We start from the raw sequence: 11,544 nt of genomic DNA, 5'->3' as shown, positions 1-11,544 counted from the left end.
GTGGGGCGAAAGAGGCGGAGCCTGAATGGGGTGTGTATAGGGGGTTGCGTGTAGGGGTGTGTGTATAGGCTGGGGCGGGGTCCCGGGAGTGGGCTGACTGGGTCGGGGGCGGGGCTCTCCAGGTGGGCGGGGATCTTGGCCACACCTCTCTCCGGCTCGAGCTGGTCCAGGCGGGGCGGGCCCGAGGGGCTGTGGCAGGAGGTGGGCGGGCCCGGGAGGGGGCGTGGAAGGAGGGGCGGGCCCGAGCAGGAGGGGGCGGGCCCGAGCAGGAGGGGGCGGGCCCGAGGGGCGGGGCGGGGCAGGAGGTGGGCCGCCCGCGGCCACGCCGCCGTCGCGGGTACATTCCTTGCTCCTGGCGGAGGAGCGCTCGGGCTGTCTGCGGAACCTGCTGCGTGCAGGGGTCGCGGCCGGCTGGAGCTGGGAGTGAGGCGGCGGAGGAGCCAGGTGAGGAGGAGCCAGGTGAGCAGGGCCCTGTGCTGGGCGCGGAGTCACGCAGGCTCGAGGTGAGCCGCAACCCTTGTGGGCCCGGGCTGCGCTCCCAGCCGCCAGGGGGCGAGCGGCGGCGGGGCTGCGGGGACTGCCCCTCCCGGCGCAGGGGACCTGGGCGTCCGCCGGGCGGCAGGGGGTGGAGGGGGCGGTAAATCAGTAACCCGCAGTGCACACAGGGCCCTTTGTCCCTCTCCGTCCAAAGAGCACCCCGGCCGCGGAGCTGGTTACTCATTGCCCACCGAGTCGGGGGCAGGCTGGCCCTGTGCAGCTACCCTCGGGACCCATTGATTCACACCTCCCCCAAGGCTGGCCCGGCAAGGGTGGGGGAGGACAAGCGCGCTTGTCCCTGCGGCTGTCTTCGCGCAGGCGGCAGAGATGAGGGAGCTGAGGCCCCGAAAGGTTCAGTCACTTAGTGCCCGGGGGCCTCCAGCGCGAGTGCGGGAGGCTGAAGGTGAACCCAGGACTGCCTGATGCCTAAGGCAGGCCCTCCGTTCCCACGTGCGGGGTGGTCGGTCAGCGGTCAGCAGCCACGGGTGACTCGACTAAGGACTCTGATATCAGGGCAGCCTGAGGTAGGAATAAAATCTCGGGCCTCCCCACCCACTCCCAGCCCAAGATGTGTACCCAAAGAGCGGCCCTCTCTGCCAAGCCGAGCTTAGTAGGGAGTTTTACCAAGGAGGATCCAACTGGATTTGAGAGTTGAGTGGGCTCAGAGACAGCAGTATCTGAGTCAGGTAGAGAAGAGGAATGAGGGGCACACAGGGATGGGCAAGAGAGCACATGTGCCCAGTTTTGAAAGCCAATGGCTTCAGCGCTCCTGAAGGGGCAGACGGTGTGACCAAAGAGATAGGCAGCGGCAGAGAGGGAGCCCTAGGATGTTGAGCTGGATCCTGCTGGGCACAGGTAGCCATTAAGGGCTTGCAAGCCGGGAGCGTGACACGGCAGACTTGTAGGTTTTTTTGTTTTGTTTTTATTTTTTTTTTGAGACGGAGTCTCGCTCTGTCGCCCAGGCTGGAGTGCAGTGGCGCGATCTCGGCTCACTGCAAGCTCCGCCTCCCGGGTTCGCGCCATTCTCCTGCCTCAGCCTCCCGAGTAGCTGGGACTACAGGCGCCTGCCACCACGCCCGGCTAATTTTTTGTATTTTTAGTAGAGACAGCGTTTCACCGTGTTAGCCAGGATGGTCTCGATCTTCTGACCTCGTGATCCGCCCGCCTCAGCCTCCCAAAGTGCTGGGATTACAGGTGTGAGCCACCGCACCCGGCCGATTTGTAGTTTTTTAAAACTCTGCTGGAAGATGAAGGTTGAAGAGCCCAGAGAGAGGATGTTTCCAAAGGCCCGTGCAAGAGATGGCCGTGACCTGCCCTGAGTAGGGGCAGGGGAAGCCAGATGGACTGGAAGTGGAGTGGCAGTGACCAAGGAGGAGGAGGTGTGATAGGCTTCCCACGCAGGGTAGATCAGAGACACCAGTGCCACCCATAGGCCCCTAGGACTGCAGCAGTCACCCGATTCCTTTGTCCCAGCTGAGACTCAGTTCTCACTGTTCTATTTTGGGTAACAGAGGCGTCCTTGGTAGCATTTGGAAGAGGATAGCCAGCTGGGGTGTGTGTACATCACAGCCTGACAGTAACAGCATCGGAATCAGAGGTGACTGGCTGAGGGCAGACCCAGGGCAACAGGTTAACAGTTCTAGGGCCGGGCACAGGGAGGAGAACATTCCACCACTCTGTGTGCCCAGTGCTGATGCACGTTATCTCTTTCATCTCAAAACAGTCGTATGAGGATAGTAAGCCAGAGAGAGACAGAGACAAGGAATTACAAGTTGGTGAGAGTCAGGATTTGAACTGGGCTCTGGCGGATGGATAATTAGGGTCTGTATTCTTTACAAAACCGTGTGTGTCTCAGATGGAGTTGGTGCATAACAAGCAGAGGTATCCAGGGATGCTGTCCTGCTTGCCACGGAAGGGGCTGCCTTGTCAGTTGTGAGCACCCAGCCCTGGAAATGTCAGTAATGCTGTAAGGAATGGGGATTGGATCAGATAACATCCAGATGCTGAAGTTTGGCCTTGTATCATTTTTCACTTTCTTTTTTGGCTCTTCGGCAATCAATTCATTTATTCAGCAAAAAATAAATTATGTGTGCCGAGAGCATGCAGAAGATATGTCTCCGTTCTCTGCTTCCCTCCAAGAAAAGAATCCAAAACTTCTTTCTGTGAACGTGTGCCAGGGTCCCAGCAGGACTCAGGGAGAGCAGGAAGCCCAGCTCAGACCCCTTGCACAACCTACTGTGGGGAGGCTTTAGGCTCTGGCTACTGCAGAGCTCCTTCCAGTCTGCACTGCCACAGCCTGGCCAGGGACTTGGACACATCTGCTGGCCACTTCCTGTCTCGGTTTCCTCATCTGCAAAATAAGGGAAAAGCCCCCGCAAAGGTGCACGTGTAGCAGGAGCTCTTTTCCGTCCCTATTTTAGGAAGGCTGTTGGTGGGAAGTCCAGCCTGGGGCCCTGAGAGCTGTGAGAAGGAGATGCGGCTGCTGCTGGCCCTGTTGGGGGTCCTGCTGAGTGTGCCTGGGCCTCCAGTCTTGTCCCTGGAGGCCTCTGAGGAAGTGGAGCTGGGTATGGCTTCTGAGGTGGGAGAGGGTGGCAGGGGTGGGAAGAGTGGGCACCAGGAGGGGGCTGCTGGGCTGAGCAAAGCTGGAAAGGATCCTTGCCCAGGCCCTGAGAAGGTGGCAGCAGGGCAGGGCTCAACCACTGAGACTCAGTCAATGCCTGGCTTCCAGCAAGCATTCATCTATCTCTGTGTCTGCGAGAGAGGACTGGCCTTGCAGGGCGCAGGGCCCTAAGCGGGGCTGCAGAGCTGGTGGTGAGCTCCTTGCCTGGGTGTGTGTGTGTGTGCGTGTGTGTGTGTGTGTGTGTGTGTTCTGTGCACTGGGTGTGTGACCTAGGAGGTCCAGGCAGCATGTGTGGTATATGCATTATGAGGGTGATATGCCCCGGTGCAGCATGACCCTGTATGTGGCACCAATAGCATGTGCCGTGTGTGTGTGTGTGTGTATGCGTGTGTGTGTGTGTGTGTGTGTCTTGGCCAACGTCATGTGCACTAAATGCTGTGTATGTGACATGCCCCAAGAGTGTGGCATTTGCCCTGGGTGTGGCATCCGCAGCATGTGGCCGTGCGGGTGTCAAGGAGCGGTGGCTCCTCCAGCATGCGTTGCGAGGTGCTTGTGCCTTGCATGTGCGGCGTGTTCTCTGTACACAGGAGGCTGCCTCAGATGGGGCTGCGGGGTCTGCTGACCTCTGCCCTCTGCCCACAGAGCCCTGCCTGGCTCCCAGCCTGGAGCAGCAAGAACAGGAGCTGACGGTAGCCCTTGGGCAGCCTGTGCGGCTGTGCTGTGGGCGGGCTGAGCGTGGTGGCCACTGGTACAAGGAGGGCAGTCGCCTGGCACCTACTGGCCGTGTACGGGGCTGGAGGGGCCGCCTAGAGATTGCCAGCTTCCTACCTGAGGATGCTGGCCGCTACCTCTGCCTGGCACGAGGCTCCATGATCGTCCTGCAGAATCTCACCTTGATTATAGATGGTAAGAGACTAGCAGGGAGTTAAGGGATGCCTGGGGAGACAGACCTGCCCCTCTTGGACCTCAGATGCTTCCCTCTGTCCCTGATGTAGACTCCTCAACCTCCAGCAACGATGATGAGGACCCCAAGTCCCATAGGGCCTCCTCGAATAGGCACATTTACCCCCAGCAAGGTCAGTAAGTCTCCAAGGACTTGTGTCCCCGCTGCTCATCTGATCACTGAGAAGAAGAGGTCTATGTGGGAACACACGGTCATTCTAGGGGCCTTCCCCTGCCCTCCAGCACCCTACTGGACACACCCCCAGCGCATGGAGAAGAAACTGCATGCGGTACCTGCGGGGAACACCGTCAAGTTCCGCTGTCCAGCTGCAGGCAACCCCACGCCCACCATCCGCTGGCTTAAGGATGGACAGGCCTTTCATGGGGAGAACCGCATTGGAGGCATTCGGGTGAGTCTCTGGGTTCTAAGACTGTCTGCTCCCCCATTTTCATTCCTTCTTCAGTCCCCTCATACCTACATGCATACCTATAAATCAATCGAATGAGTAAAGCGATTGCCGGGCCCCGGAAGGAGCCCTGAACTGTGGACCTGGGCAGCTCTGGTTCCCCTTCTGCTACTCTCTGGCAAGTGACTTAACCTCTCAGCCTCAGCAACTCTATTTGTAAAGTGAGAAGAATCACTGACTGATTGGTCTCAATAGACCTTAGCATCTCATCATCTTGATGAGACCCTGCAGGCTGGGCTCCATGCTATCATGAGGCACCTGAGTCTCAGAGAAGGCAAGGGCTGGCTCAGAGTAGCTAGGGAGAGGGAGAGCTCAAATTCCAAAGGCTCAAACCCAAGACTCAAGCACACTGGGGAGCCTACTCCTTTGTCCCATAGTCCTTGGCCTGGGCCTGATGTTCTCAGGGCCTAGAGAGCTTGAGAAGAGCCCTGTGGTCAGGATGAGGATCTAGCCTCCTGGTCCTCTGGGCCCCTTGGTGGACATGGTCCAGTGGTCCCGGACACTCTCTCTGCCTGCAGCTGCGCCATCAGCACTGGAGTCTCGTGATGGAGAGCGTGGTGCCTTCAGACCGCGGCACATACACCTGCCTGGTAGAGAATGCTGTGGGCAGCATCCGCTATAACTACCTGCTAGATGTGCTGGGTGAGCGCGGGGCCGGGAACGGGGAGGCCTGACCCATCTTGGGCTCAGTTGTGCCCTCTTGCTGGGGTCTAGTCTGGCGGGCAGGATGGACTCAGATGAGTCAAGCAGCTTGGTGACCAGGTGGGTCAGGAGAAAGCACAGGGGTTAGGGTGGGGCTGGAGGAGCAGGGGTCTGCCAAGAGGAAAAACAAGAAGGACATCCAGGCAGAGGGCGCAGCCTGAGCTGAGGGCCTGAGTATAACAAATGCCCTGCACTTGCAGGCCAGCATATTCGTAGGGCGTGGCGTTTATATGGGGAGCCAGGTGGTGAAGGGTTTTGAATGCTAGGCTGAGATGTTGTCCTTGACCTGAAGCAATGGGGAGCCAGGGAAGGTTTAAGCAGGGTAAGCAGGAGACGGACAAGAAGCTGCAGAAAGGTCCCTCCCTTGAACTTGAGGAAGGCTGGAGGGAGGCAAACAGGGTGCTTCCATGGGTGCCAGTGGTCAGGGTTGACTGCCTTGCCCGGTCCCCAGAGCGGTCCCCGCACCGGCCCATCCTGCAGGCCGGGCTCCCAGCCAACACCACAGCCGTGGTGGGCAGCGACGTGGAGCTGCTATGCAAAGTGTACAGCGATGCCCAGCCCCACATCCAGTGGCTGAAGCACATCGTCATCAACGGCAGCAGCTTCGGAGCCGACGGCTTCCCCTATGTGCAAGTCCTAAAGGTGCACCCTGCTACAGCCTGGGCCCCATTCTTCTCCCACCTGGGGGTGGGGGCTCCCCAGCTTCCCTGTTGGCCACAGTGTGGCCCCAGGCCCTGCTGTGACCCCAGAGCATGTCCCCCTCCCCAGACTGCAGACATCAATAGCTCAGAGGTGGAGGTCCTGTACCTGCGGAACGTGTCAGCCGAGGATGCAGGCGAGTACACCTGCCTCGCAGGCAATTCCATCGGCCTCTCCTACCAGTCTGCCTGGCTCACGGTGCTGCCAGGTGAGCACCTGAAGGGCCAGGAGATGCTGCGAGATGCCCCTTTGGGCCAGCAGTGGGGGCTGTGGCCTATTGGGTGGTCAGTCTCTGTTGGCCTGTGGGGTCTGGCCTGGGGCGCAGTGTGTGGATTTGTGGGTTTGAGCTGTATGACAGCCCCTCTGTGCCTCTCCACAAGTGCCCGTCCATGTGACCCTCTGCTGAGGTATGGGTGCCTGGGACTGGGCATAACTATAGCTTCCTCCGTGTGTGCCCCCACATATGTTGGGAGCTGGGAGGGACTGAGTTTGGGGGCATGGGGCGGCCAGTCTCACCACTGACCAGTTTGTCTGTCTGTCTGTGTTCATGTGCGAGGGCAGAGGAGGACCCCACATGGGCCGCGGCAGTGCCCGAGGCCAGGTACACGGACATCATTCTGTACGCGTCGGGCTCCCTGGCCTTGGCTGTGCTCCTGCTGCTGGCCGGGCTGTATCGAGGGCAGGCGCTCCACGGCCGGCACCCCCGCCCACCCGCCACTGTGCAGAAGCTCTCCCGCTTCCCTCTGGCCCGACAGGTACTGGGCGCATCCCCCGCCTCACATGTGGCAGCCTGACTCCAGCAGGCAGAACCAAGTCTCCCACTTTGCAGTTCTCCCTGGAGTCAGGCTCTTCCGGCAAGTCAAGCTCATCCCTGGTACGAGGCGTGCGGCTCTCCTCCAGCGGCCCCGCCTTGCTCGCCGGCCTCGTGAGTCTAGATCTACCTCTCGACCCGCTATGGGAGTTCCCCCGGGACAGGTGCGCTGAGCTGTGTGGGGGCAGGGACGCGGGCGCCGGGTTGACTCGGAGGTCTGAGGCTGGACTTTCTCCATCTCCAGGCTGGTGCTTGGGAAGCCCCTGGGCGAGGGCTGCTTTGGCCAGGTAGTACGTGCAGAGGCCTTTGGCATGGACCCTGCCTGGCCTGACCAAGCCAGCACTGTGGCCGTCAAGATGCTCAAAGGTGAGTGTGGCCCAGTGTGGTGGCTCACACCTGTAATGCCAGCACTTTGGGAGGCTGAGGGTGGGAGGATCGCTTGAATCCAGGAGTTCGAGGCCAGCCTGGACAACATGGCGAGACTTCAGCTCTACAAAAAAAAAAACAAGAAAATCAGTTGGGTGTGGTGGTGTGTGCCTTTAGTCCCAGTTACTAGGGAGGCTGAGGCAGGAGGATCCCTTGAACCCAGGAGTTGGAGGTTGTAGGGAGCCATGATCATGCCACTGTATTCCAGCCTGGGCAACAGAGTGAGACCCTATCTAAAAAATAAACAAATAAATAAAAATAAAAGGTGAGTGTGGCAACCTGGAGGAGGTGCTGTGGCATTGGGACTAACAGAAGGGGCCCACGGTGCTACCAGGTGAGCCCTGGAGCCGAGAGAGGCTGTGGGATCCCACCCTTAAACCTGCAATTCACCTCTGCTCCTGACCCTGGCAAGTGACTTCTGAGCCTCAGTTTTCCCTCGTGTCATATGGGGTAGATAACAGTCCCTACTCCCAGCCCAAGGATTGTGGAAAGTGCCTGGCTCATAGTCAGGGCTCAATAAATCTTCACCACTGGGGTGACGATGATGAGAAGAATTTGGTGTGACAGGCTTGATATCCGCTGTCAGCATTAGTCTGTGTCAGCCTTGACTTCACATCTCCTTATCAGCCTCACAGGCCCTCTACCTCCTTCCTTACGGTTCCCCCCAGACACACCTTCAGCCTCCCTTGGACCCTCCCTAGGTCTGCCCCCCACGTCCACTGCCGAAGGAGGACAGCCCTTCTGCTTGCACCCAGTCCCAGCCCTGGGGTGCTCTTGCTGGGCACTCCTGCACCCCGCCCATCAGGGCCTCTCCTTGCAGTTCCCCAGCCCCCTCTGCAAGAATGGCCTCAACTGCTCTTCTGCTCCTCCCCTCCTCTCTACACAGCTGGGGCCACCTGGTGCTCCCTGGGAGGCAAGGATTGAGAAATGCACATTGTGACATTGGCGTGTGTGGGTGGGGAGCGTTATGTCATTGGCCCAGGGCCACAGGTCAGCCCCAGGGGCTCAGCCAGAGAAGCCAGAGCAGCCTTCTTCCTAAGCTCCCTGGCTGCGCCCTGCCTGCCGCCAGCTCCCTGAATTCCCAGGCCAGTTGGAAGCCAGGCCCTGGTCAAACAGACCCCAGGGCGCCAGCCTGCTTTCCGTACCCAGAAGCTCTGACCCCATGCAGGGACTACCGCTAACCCCTCCAGAGGCAGCTTCCTTCCTTCCTGCTCCCAGCTCTTCCCCTCTCTCCTGTTTCCTGGGCCTGCCCACTGGAAGGCCTGCCCCTTAGATCCTTGATACAGTTGCATCCTTGCAACTGCTGTGACAGGTAGGGTGTGACCCACTACTCTGTTTCCCACAAGACAAACCTGAGGTTCAGAGACGCTAGGAGACTTTTTCAAGGCTACACAGCCTAGCAAGGATTCAGCCCTAGACCTACGTAGCCCTGGTCCAGTACTCTTTGTCCTGCCCCTGCCTCTGCATGCTCCCTCATGTAGTTGGAGGCCAGCCTCTTCACCCCGTCTGCTGCCCTTACAGACAACGCCTCTGACAAGGACCTGGCCGACCTGGTCTCGGAGATGGAGGTGATGAAACTGATTGGCCGACACAAGAACATCATCAACCTGCTGGGTGTCTGCACCCAGGAAGGTGGGGCTGGCTGCATGGGCCGTTAGGGTGCAGAGCCAAAGCTTCGTCAGTCTCTCCACACTCCCTCCGCTCCCTCTGTAGGGCCCCTGTATGTGATCGTGGAGTGCGCCGCTAAGGGAAACCTGCGGGAGTTCCTGCGGGCCCGGCGCCCCCCAGGCCCCGACCTCAGCCCTGACGGTCCTCGGAGCAGTGAGGGGCCACTGTCCTTCCCAGTCCTGGTCTCCTGTGCCTATCAGGTGGCCCGAGGCATGCAGTATCTGGAGTCCCGGAAGGTACAGGCAGTAAGGCTCTGGGCCCCTCTCAATCTCTCCAGCTCCACTCTCTCAGGCCTGTGGCATTAAATGTCCCAACTTCTCCCTCTCTGCTCTTTTTCATGACCCCACCTCAGTGTCCCCAGGCATTCATGCTTTCCTGCATTCCCCACTTGTTCCTCACACTTCCCTAGAGGGGAGAGGGGACGCAGGAGAAGGCACTCCCCGTTTCTAAACCTTGACCTCCATCTCTGTAAAGTGGGTGGAGGGCCCCTGCCCCCGGGCCTGCCTGGGGGTGGTGTGTGCTCAGCTCCAGGCCAGGTGTCCTGATGCACCCAAGCCCCCGCTCCCTACAGTGTATCCACCGGGACCTGGCTGCCCGCAATGTGCTGGTGACCGAGGACAATGTGATGAAGATTGCTGACTTTGGGCTGGCCCGCGGCATCCACCACATTGACTACTATAAGAAAACCAGCAACGTGAGGGAGATGGGGCAGAACTAGATGGGGGTGGAGGGGGACTGGACCCGGGGTGGCATGAGGACCTATGGGACTCCGCACTGAGGCCCTCTCTCCCCTCCAGGGCCGCCTGCCTGTCAAGTGGATGGCACCCGAGGCCTTGTTTGACCGGGTGTACACACACCAGAGTGACGTGTGAGTCCTGCCAGCAGTCACTGTCCTACCCCACAAAAAGGGCAAGGCACTGCCCAAAGTCACGTGGCCCCAGGAGTCATGGGCTGGAGGCTCCTTCAGATTTGGCCTGGGACCCGAGTGGGCCCAGACTCCAGGAGGAGCCCATCCCCACCAGCTGTGGTGGGTCATGCCTGTGGGGTCCTCCGTCCTAACCCCGGTCATAGGGAGGGCGCTGAGCCACACTGAGCCCTGGCCCTGTTTCCAGGTGGTCTTTTGGGATCCTGCTGTGGGAGATCTTCACCCTCGGGGGCTCCCCATATCCTGGCATCCCGGTGGAGGAGCTGTTCTCGCTGCTGCGGGAGGGACATCGGATGGACCGACCCCCACACTGCCCCCCAGAGCTGTGAGGCCTCACCCTGCCCTCAACCCCCCTTTCCAGTCCTCCTACTCTGCCCTGACCAGGCCGCAGGGTGTGCTCCGGCCAGAAAGACAACACTAACAACAACTCCTCCTCCTCCTCCTCCTCCCCTTCTTCTTCCTCCTCCTCCTCCTCCCCTTCTTCTTCCTCCTCCTCCTCCTCCTTTTCCTCCTCCTCTTCCTCCTCCTCAGCCTAGTGGAGTGTCCTGGCCTGGCTTCCACTGATGACCCTCCTATCCCTCATCAAACTCCCCACCAAACTCCTCCCCACCCAGAGAACCCCCGGTCCTCCCCTTCCTCCTGAAGGCCTGAGGCTCCCTGTGACCCTCCGCCCCACCTCTCCCAGGTATGGGCTGATGCGTGAGTGCTGGCACGCGGCACCCTCCCAGAGGCCGACCTTCAAGCAGCTGGTGGAGGCGCTGGACAAGGTCCTGCTGGCCGTCTCTGAGGAGGTACAGCCCCTCCCACCCACCACCTCCCTCTGCCTGCTCCCCTCCAGGCCTCATCTGGCCTGACCGCGTGGACATGCGCCCCGTCCCATCCCGGGTGCTGCAGAGGCTGACCAGCTCTGTTCCCCACAGTATCTCGACCTCCGCCTGACCTTCGGACCCTATTCCGCCTCTGGTGGGGACGCCAGCAGCACGTGCTCCTCCAGTGATTCTGTCTTCAGCCACGACCCCCTGCCGTTGGGATCCAGCTCCTTCCCCTTCGGGTCTGGGGTGCAGACATGAGCAAGGCTCAAGGCTGTGCAGGCACATAGGCTGGTGGCCTTGGGCCTTGGGGCTCAGGCGCAGTGAGTGCTTGACCTTGGCAGCATGGGGCCCCTGGCCCAGAGTTGCTGTCCCAGGTCTCTGGTTCTGCTTCGGGTAGGTCCCTCCTTGGTCCTGGAGTTCGTAAAGGGTCTTTCTGCTCTGGCCTTGGGTTCCCAACCTACAGCTCAACTCAAGTCTCAAGGCCGTGCCCTTGCCCTTGGAGCTGCCGTGCCTGTGTCCTGATGGCCCAAATGTCAGGGTTCTGCTCGGCCTCTTGGACCTTGGTGCTTAGCCCCCATCTCGGGTTTGGCTGAGCCTGGCTGGAGAGCTGCTATGCTAAACCTCCTGCCTCCCAATACCAGCAGGAGGTTCTGGGCCTCTGAACCCCCTTTCCCCACACCTCCCCTGCTGCTGCTTGCCCCAGCGTCTTGACGGGAGCATTGGCCCCTGAGCCCAGAGAAGCTGGAAACCTGCCAAAAACAGGAGCAAATGGCGTTTTATAAATTATTTTTTTGAAATAAAGCTCTGTGTGCCTGGGTCTTCCCTGAGCAACATGGAGGGGGGTGAGGTGGAGGGATCCCTCCAGCAGAGTTCTGCCTACAGGACATGGACTGAGGGCACTGGACCAGACCATGGGCTCCGCCACCTCCGCTGCC

The 11,544-nt window shown here is 60.0% G+C and overlaps 1 protein-coding gene across 1 annotated transcript; it reads left to right on the top strand.

Moving 5' to 3' along the window:
* Positions 1 to 942: 942 nt before the first annotated feature.
* Positions 943 to 11,333, top strand: FGFR4 (fibroblast growth factor receptor 4). The gene is made up of 18 exons (XM_030808510.1): positions 943 to 1,061; positions 2,958 to 3,101; positions 3,800 to 4,063; positions 4,153 to 4,233; positions 4,343 to 4,509; positions 5,085 to 5,208; positions 5,720 to 5,910; positions 6,037 to 6,175; positions 6,529 to 6,722; positions 6,797 to 6,942; positions 7,023 to 7,144; positions 8,726 to 8,836; positions 8,918 to 9,108; positions 9,444 to 9,566; positions 9,670 to 9,740; positions 9,985 to 10,122; positions 10,483 to 10,588; positions 10,718 to 11,333. Exons 2-18 carry the CDS (start codon positions 3,011 to 3,013, stop codon positions 10,865 to 10,867), a joined length of 2,409 nt encoding a protein of 802 aa, XP_030664370.1. The 5' UTR covers positions 943 to 1,061; positions 2,958 to 3,010; the 3' UTR covers positions 10,868 to 11,333.
* The last annotated feature ends 211 nt before the right edge of the window (positions 11,334 to 11,544 follow it).

This window comes from Nomascus leucogenys, unplaced genomic scaffold, assembly GCF_006542625.1.
Source record: "Nomascus leucogenys isolate Asia unplaced genomic scaffold, Asia_NLE_v1 Super-Scaffold_3019, whole genome shotgun sequence".
NCBI classification, from domain to species: Eukaryota; Metazoa; Chordata; class Mammalia; order Primates; family Hylobatidae; genus Nomascus; species Nomascus leucogenys.
The sequence above is the reverse complement of the archived record's forward strand: the minus strand, read 5'-3'. Positions and strand labels throughout refer to the sequence as shown.

Coding starts and splice junctions, on each gene's coding strand:
- FGFR4 (XM_030808510.1), top strand. CDS start 3,011: ATGCGGCTGCTGCTGGCCCTGTTGGGGGTCCTGCTGAGTGTGCCTGGG. Junction 3,102..3,799: donor CTCTGAGGAAGTGGAGCTGG/GTATGGCTTCTG, acceptor CTCTGCCCACAG/AGCCCTGCCTGGCTCCCAGC. Junction 10,123..10,482: donor CCACACTGCCCCCCAGAGCT/GTGAGGCCTCAC, acceptor CACCTCTCCCAG/GTATGGGCTGATGCGTGAGT.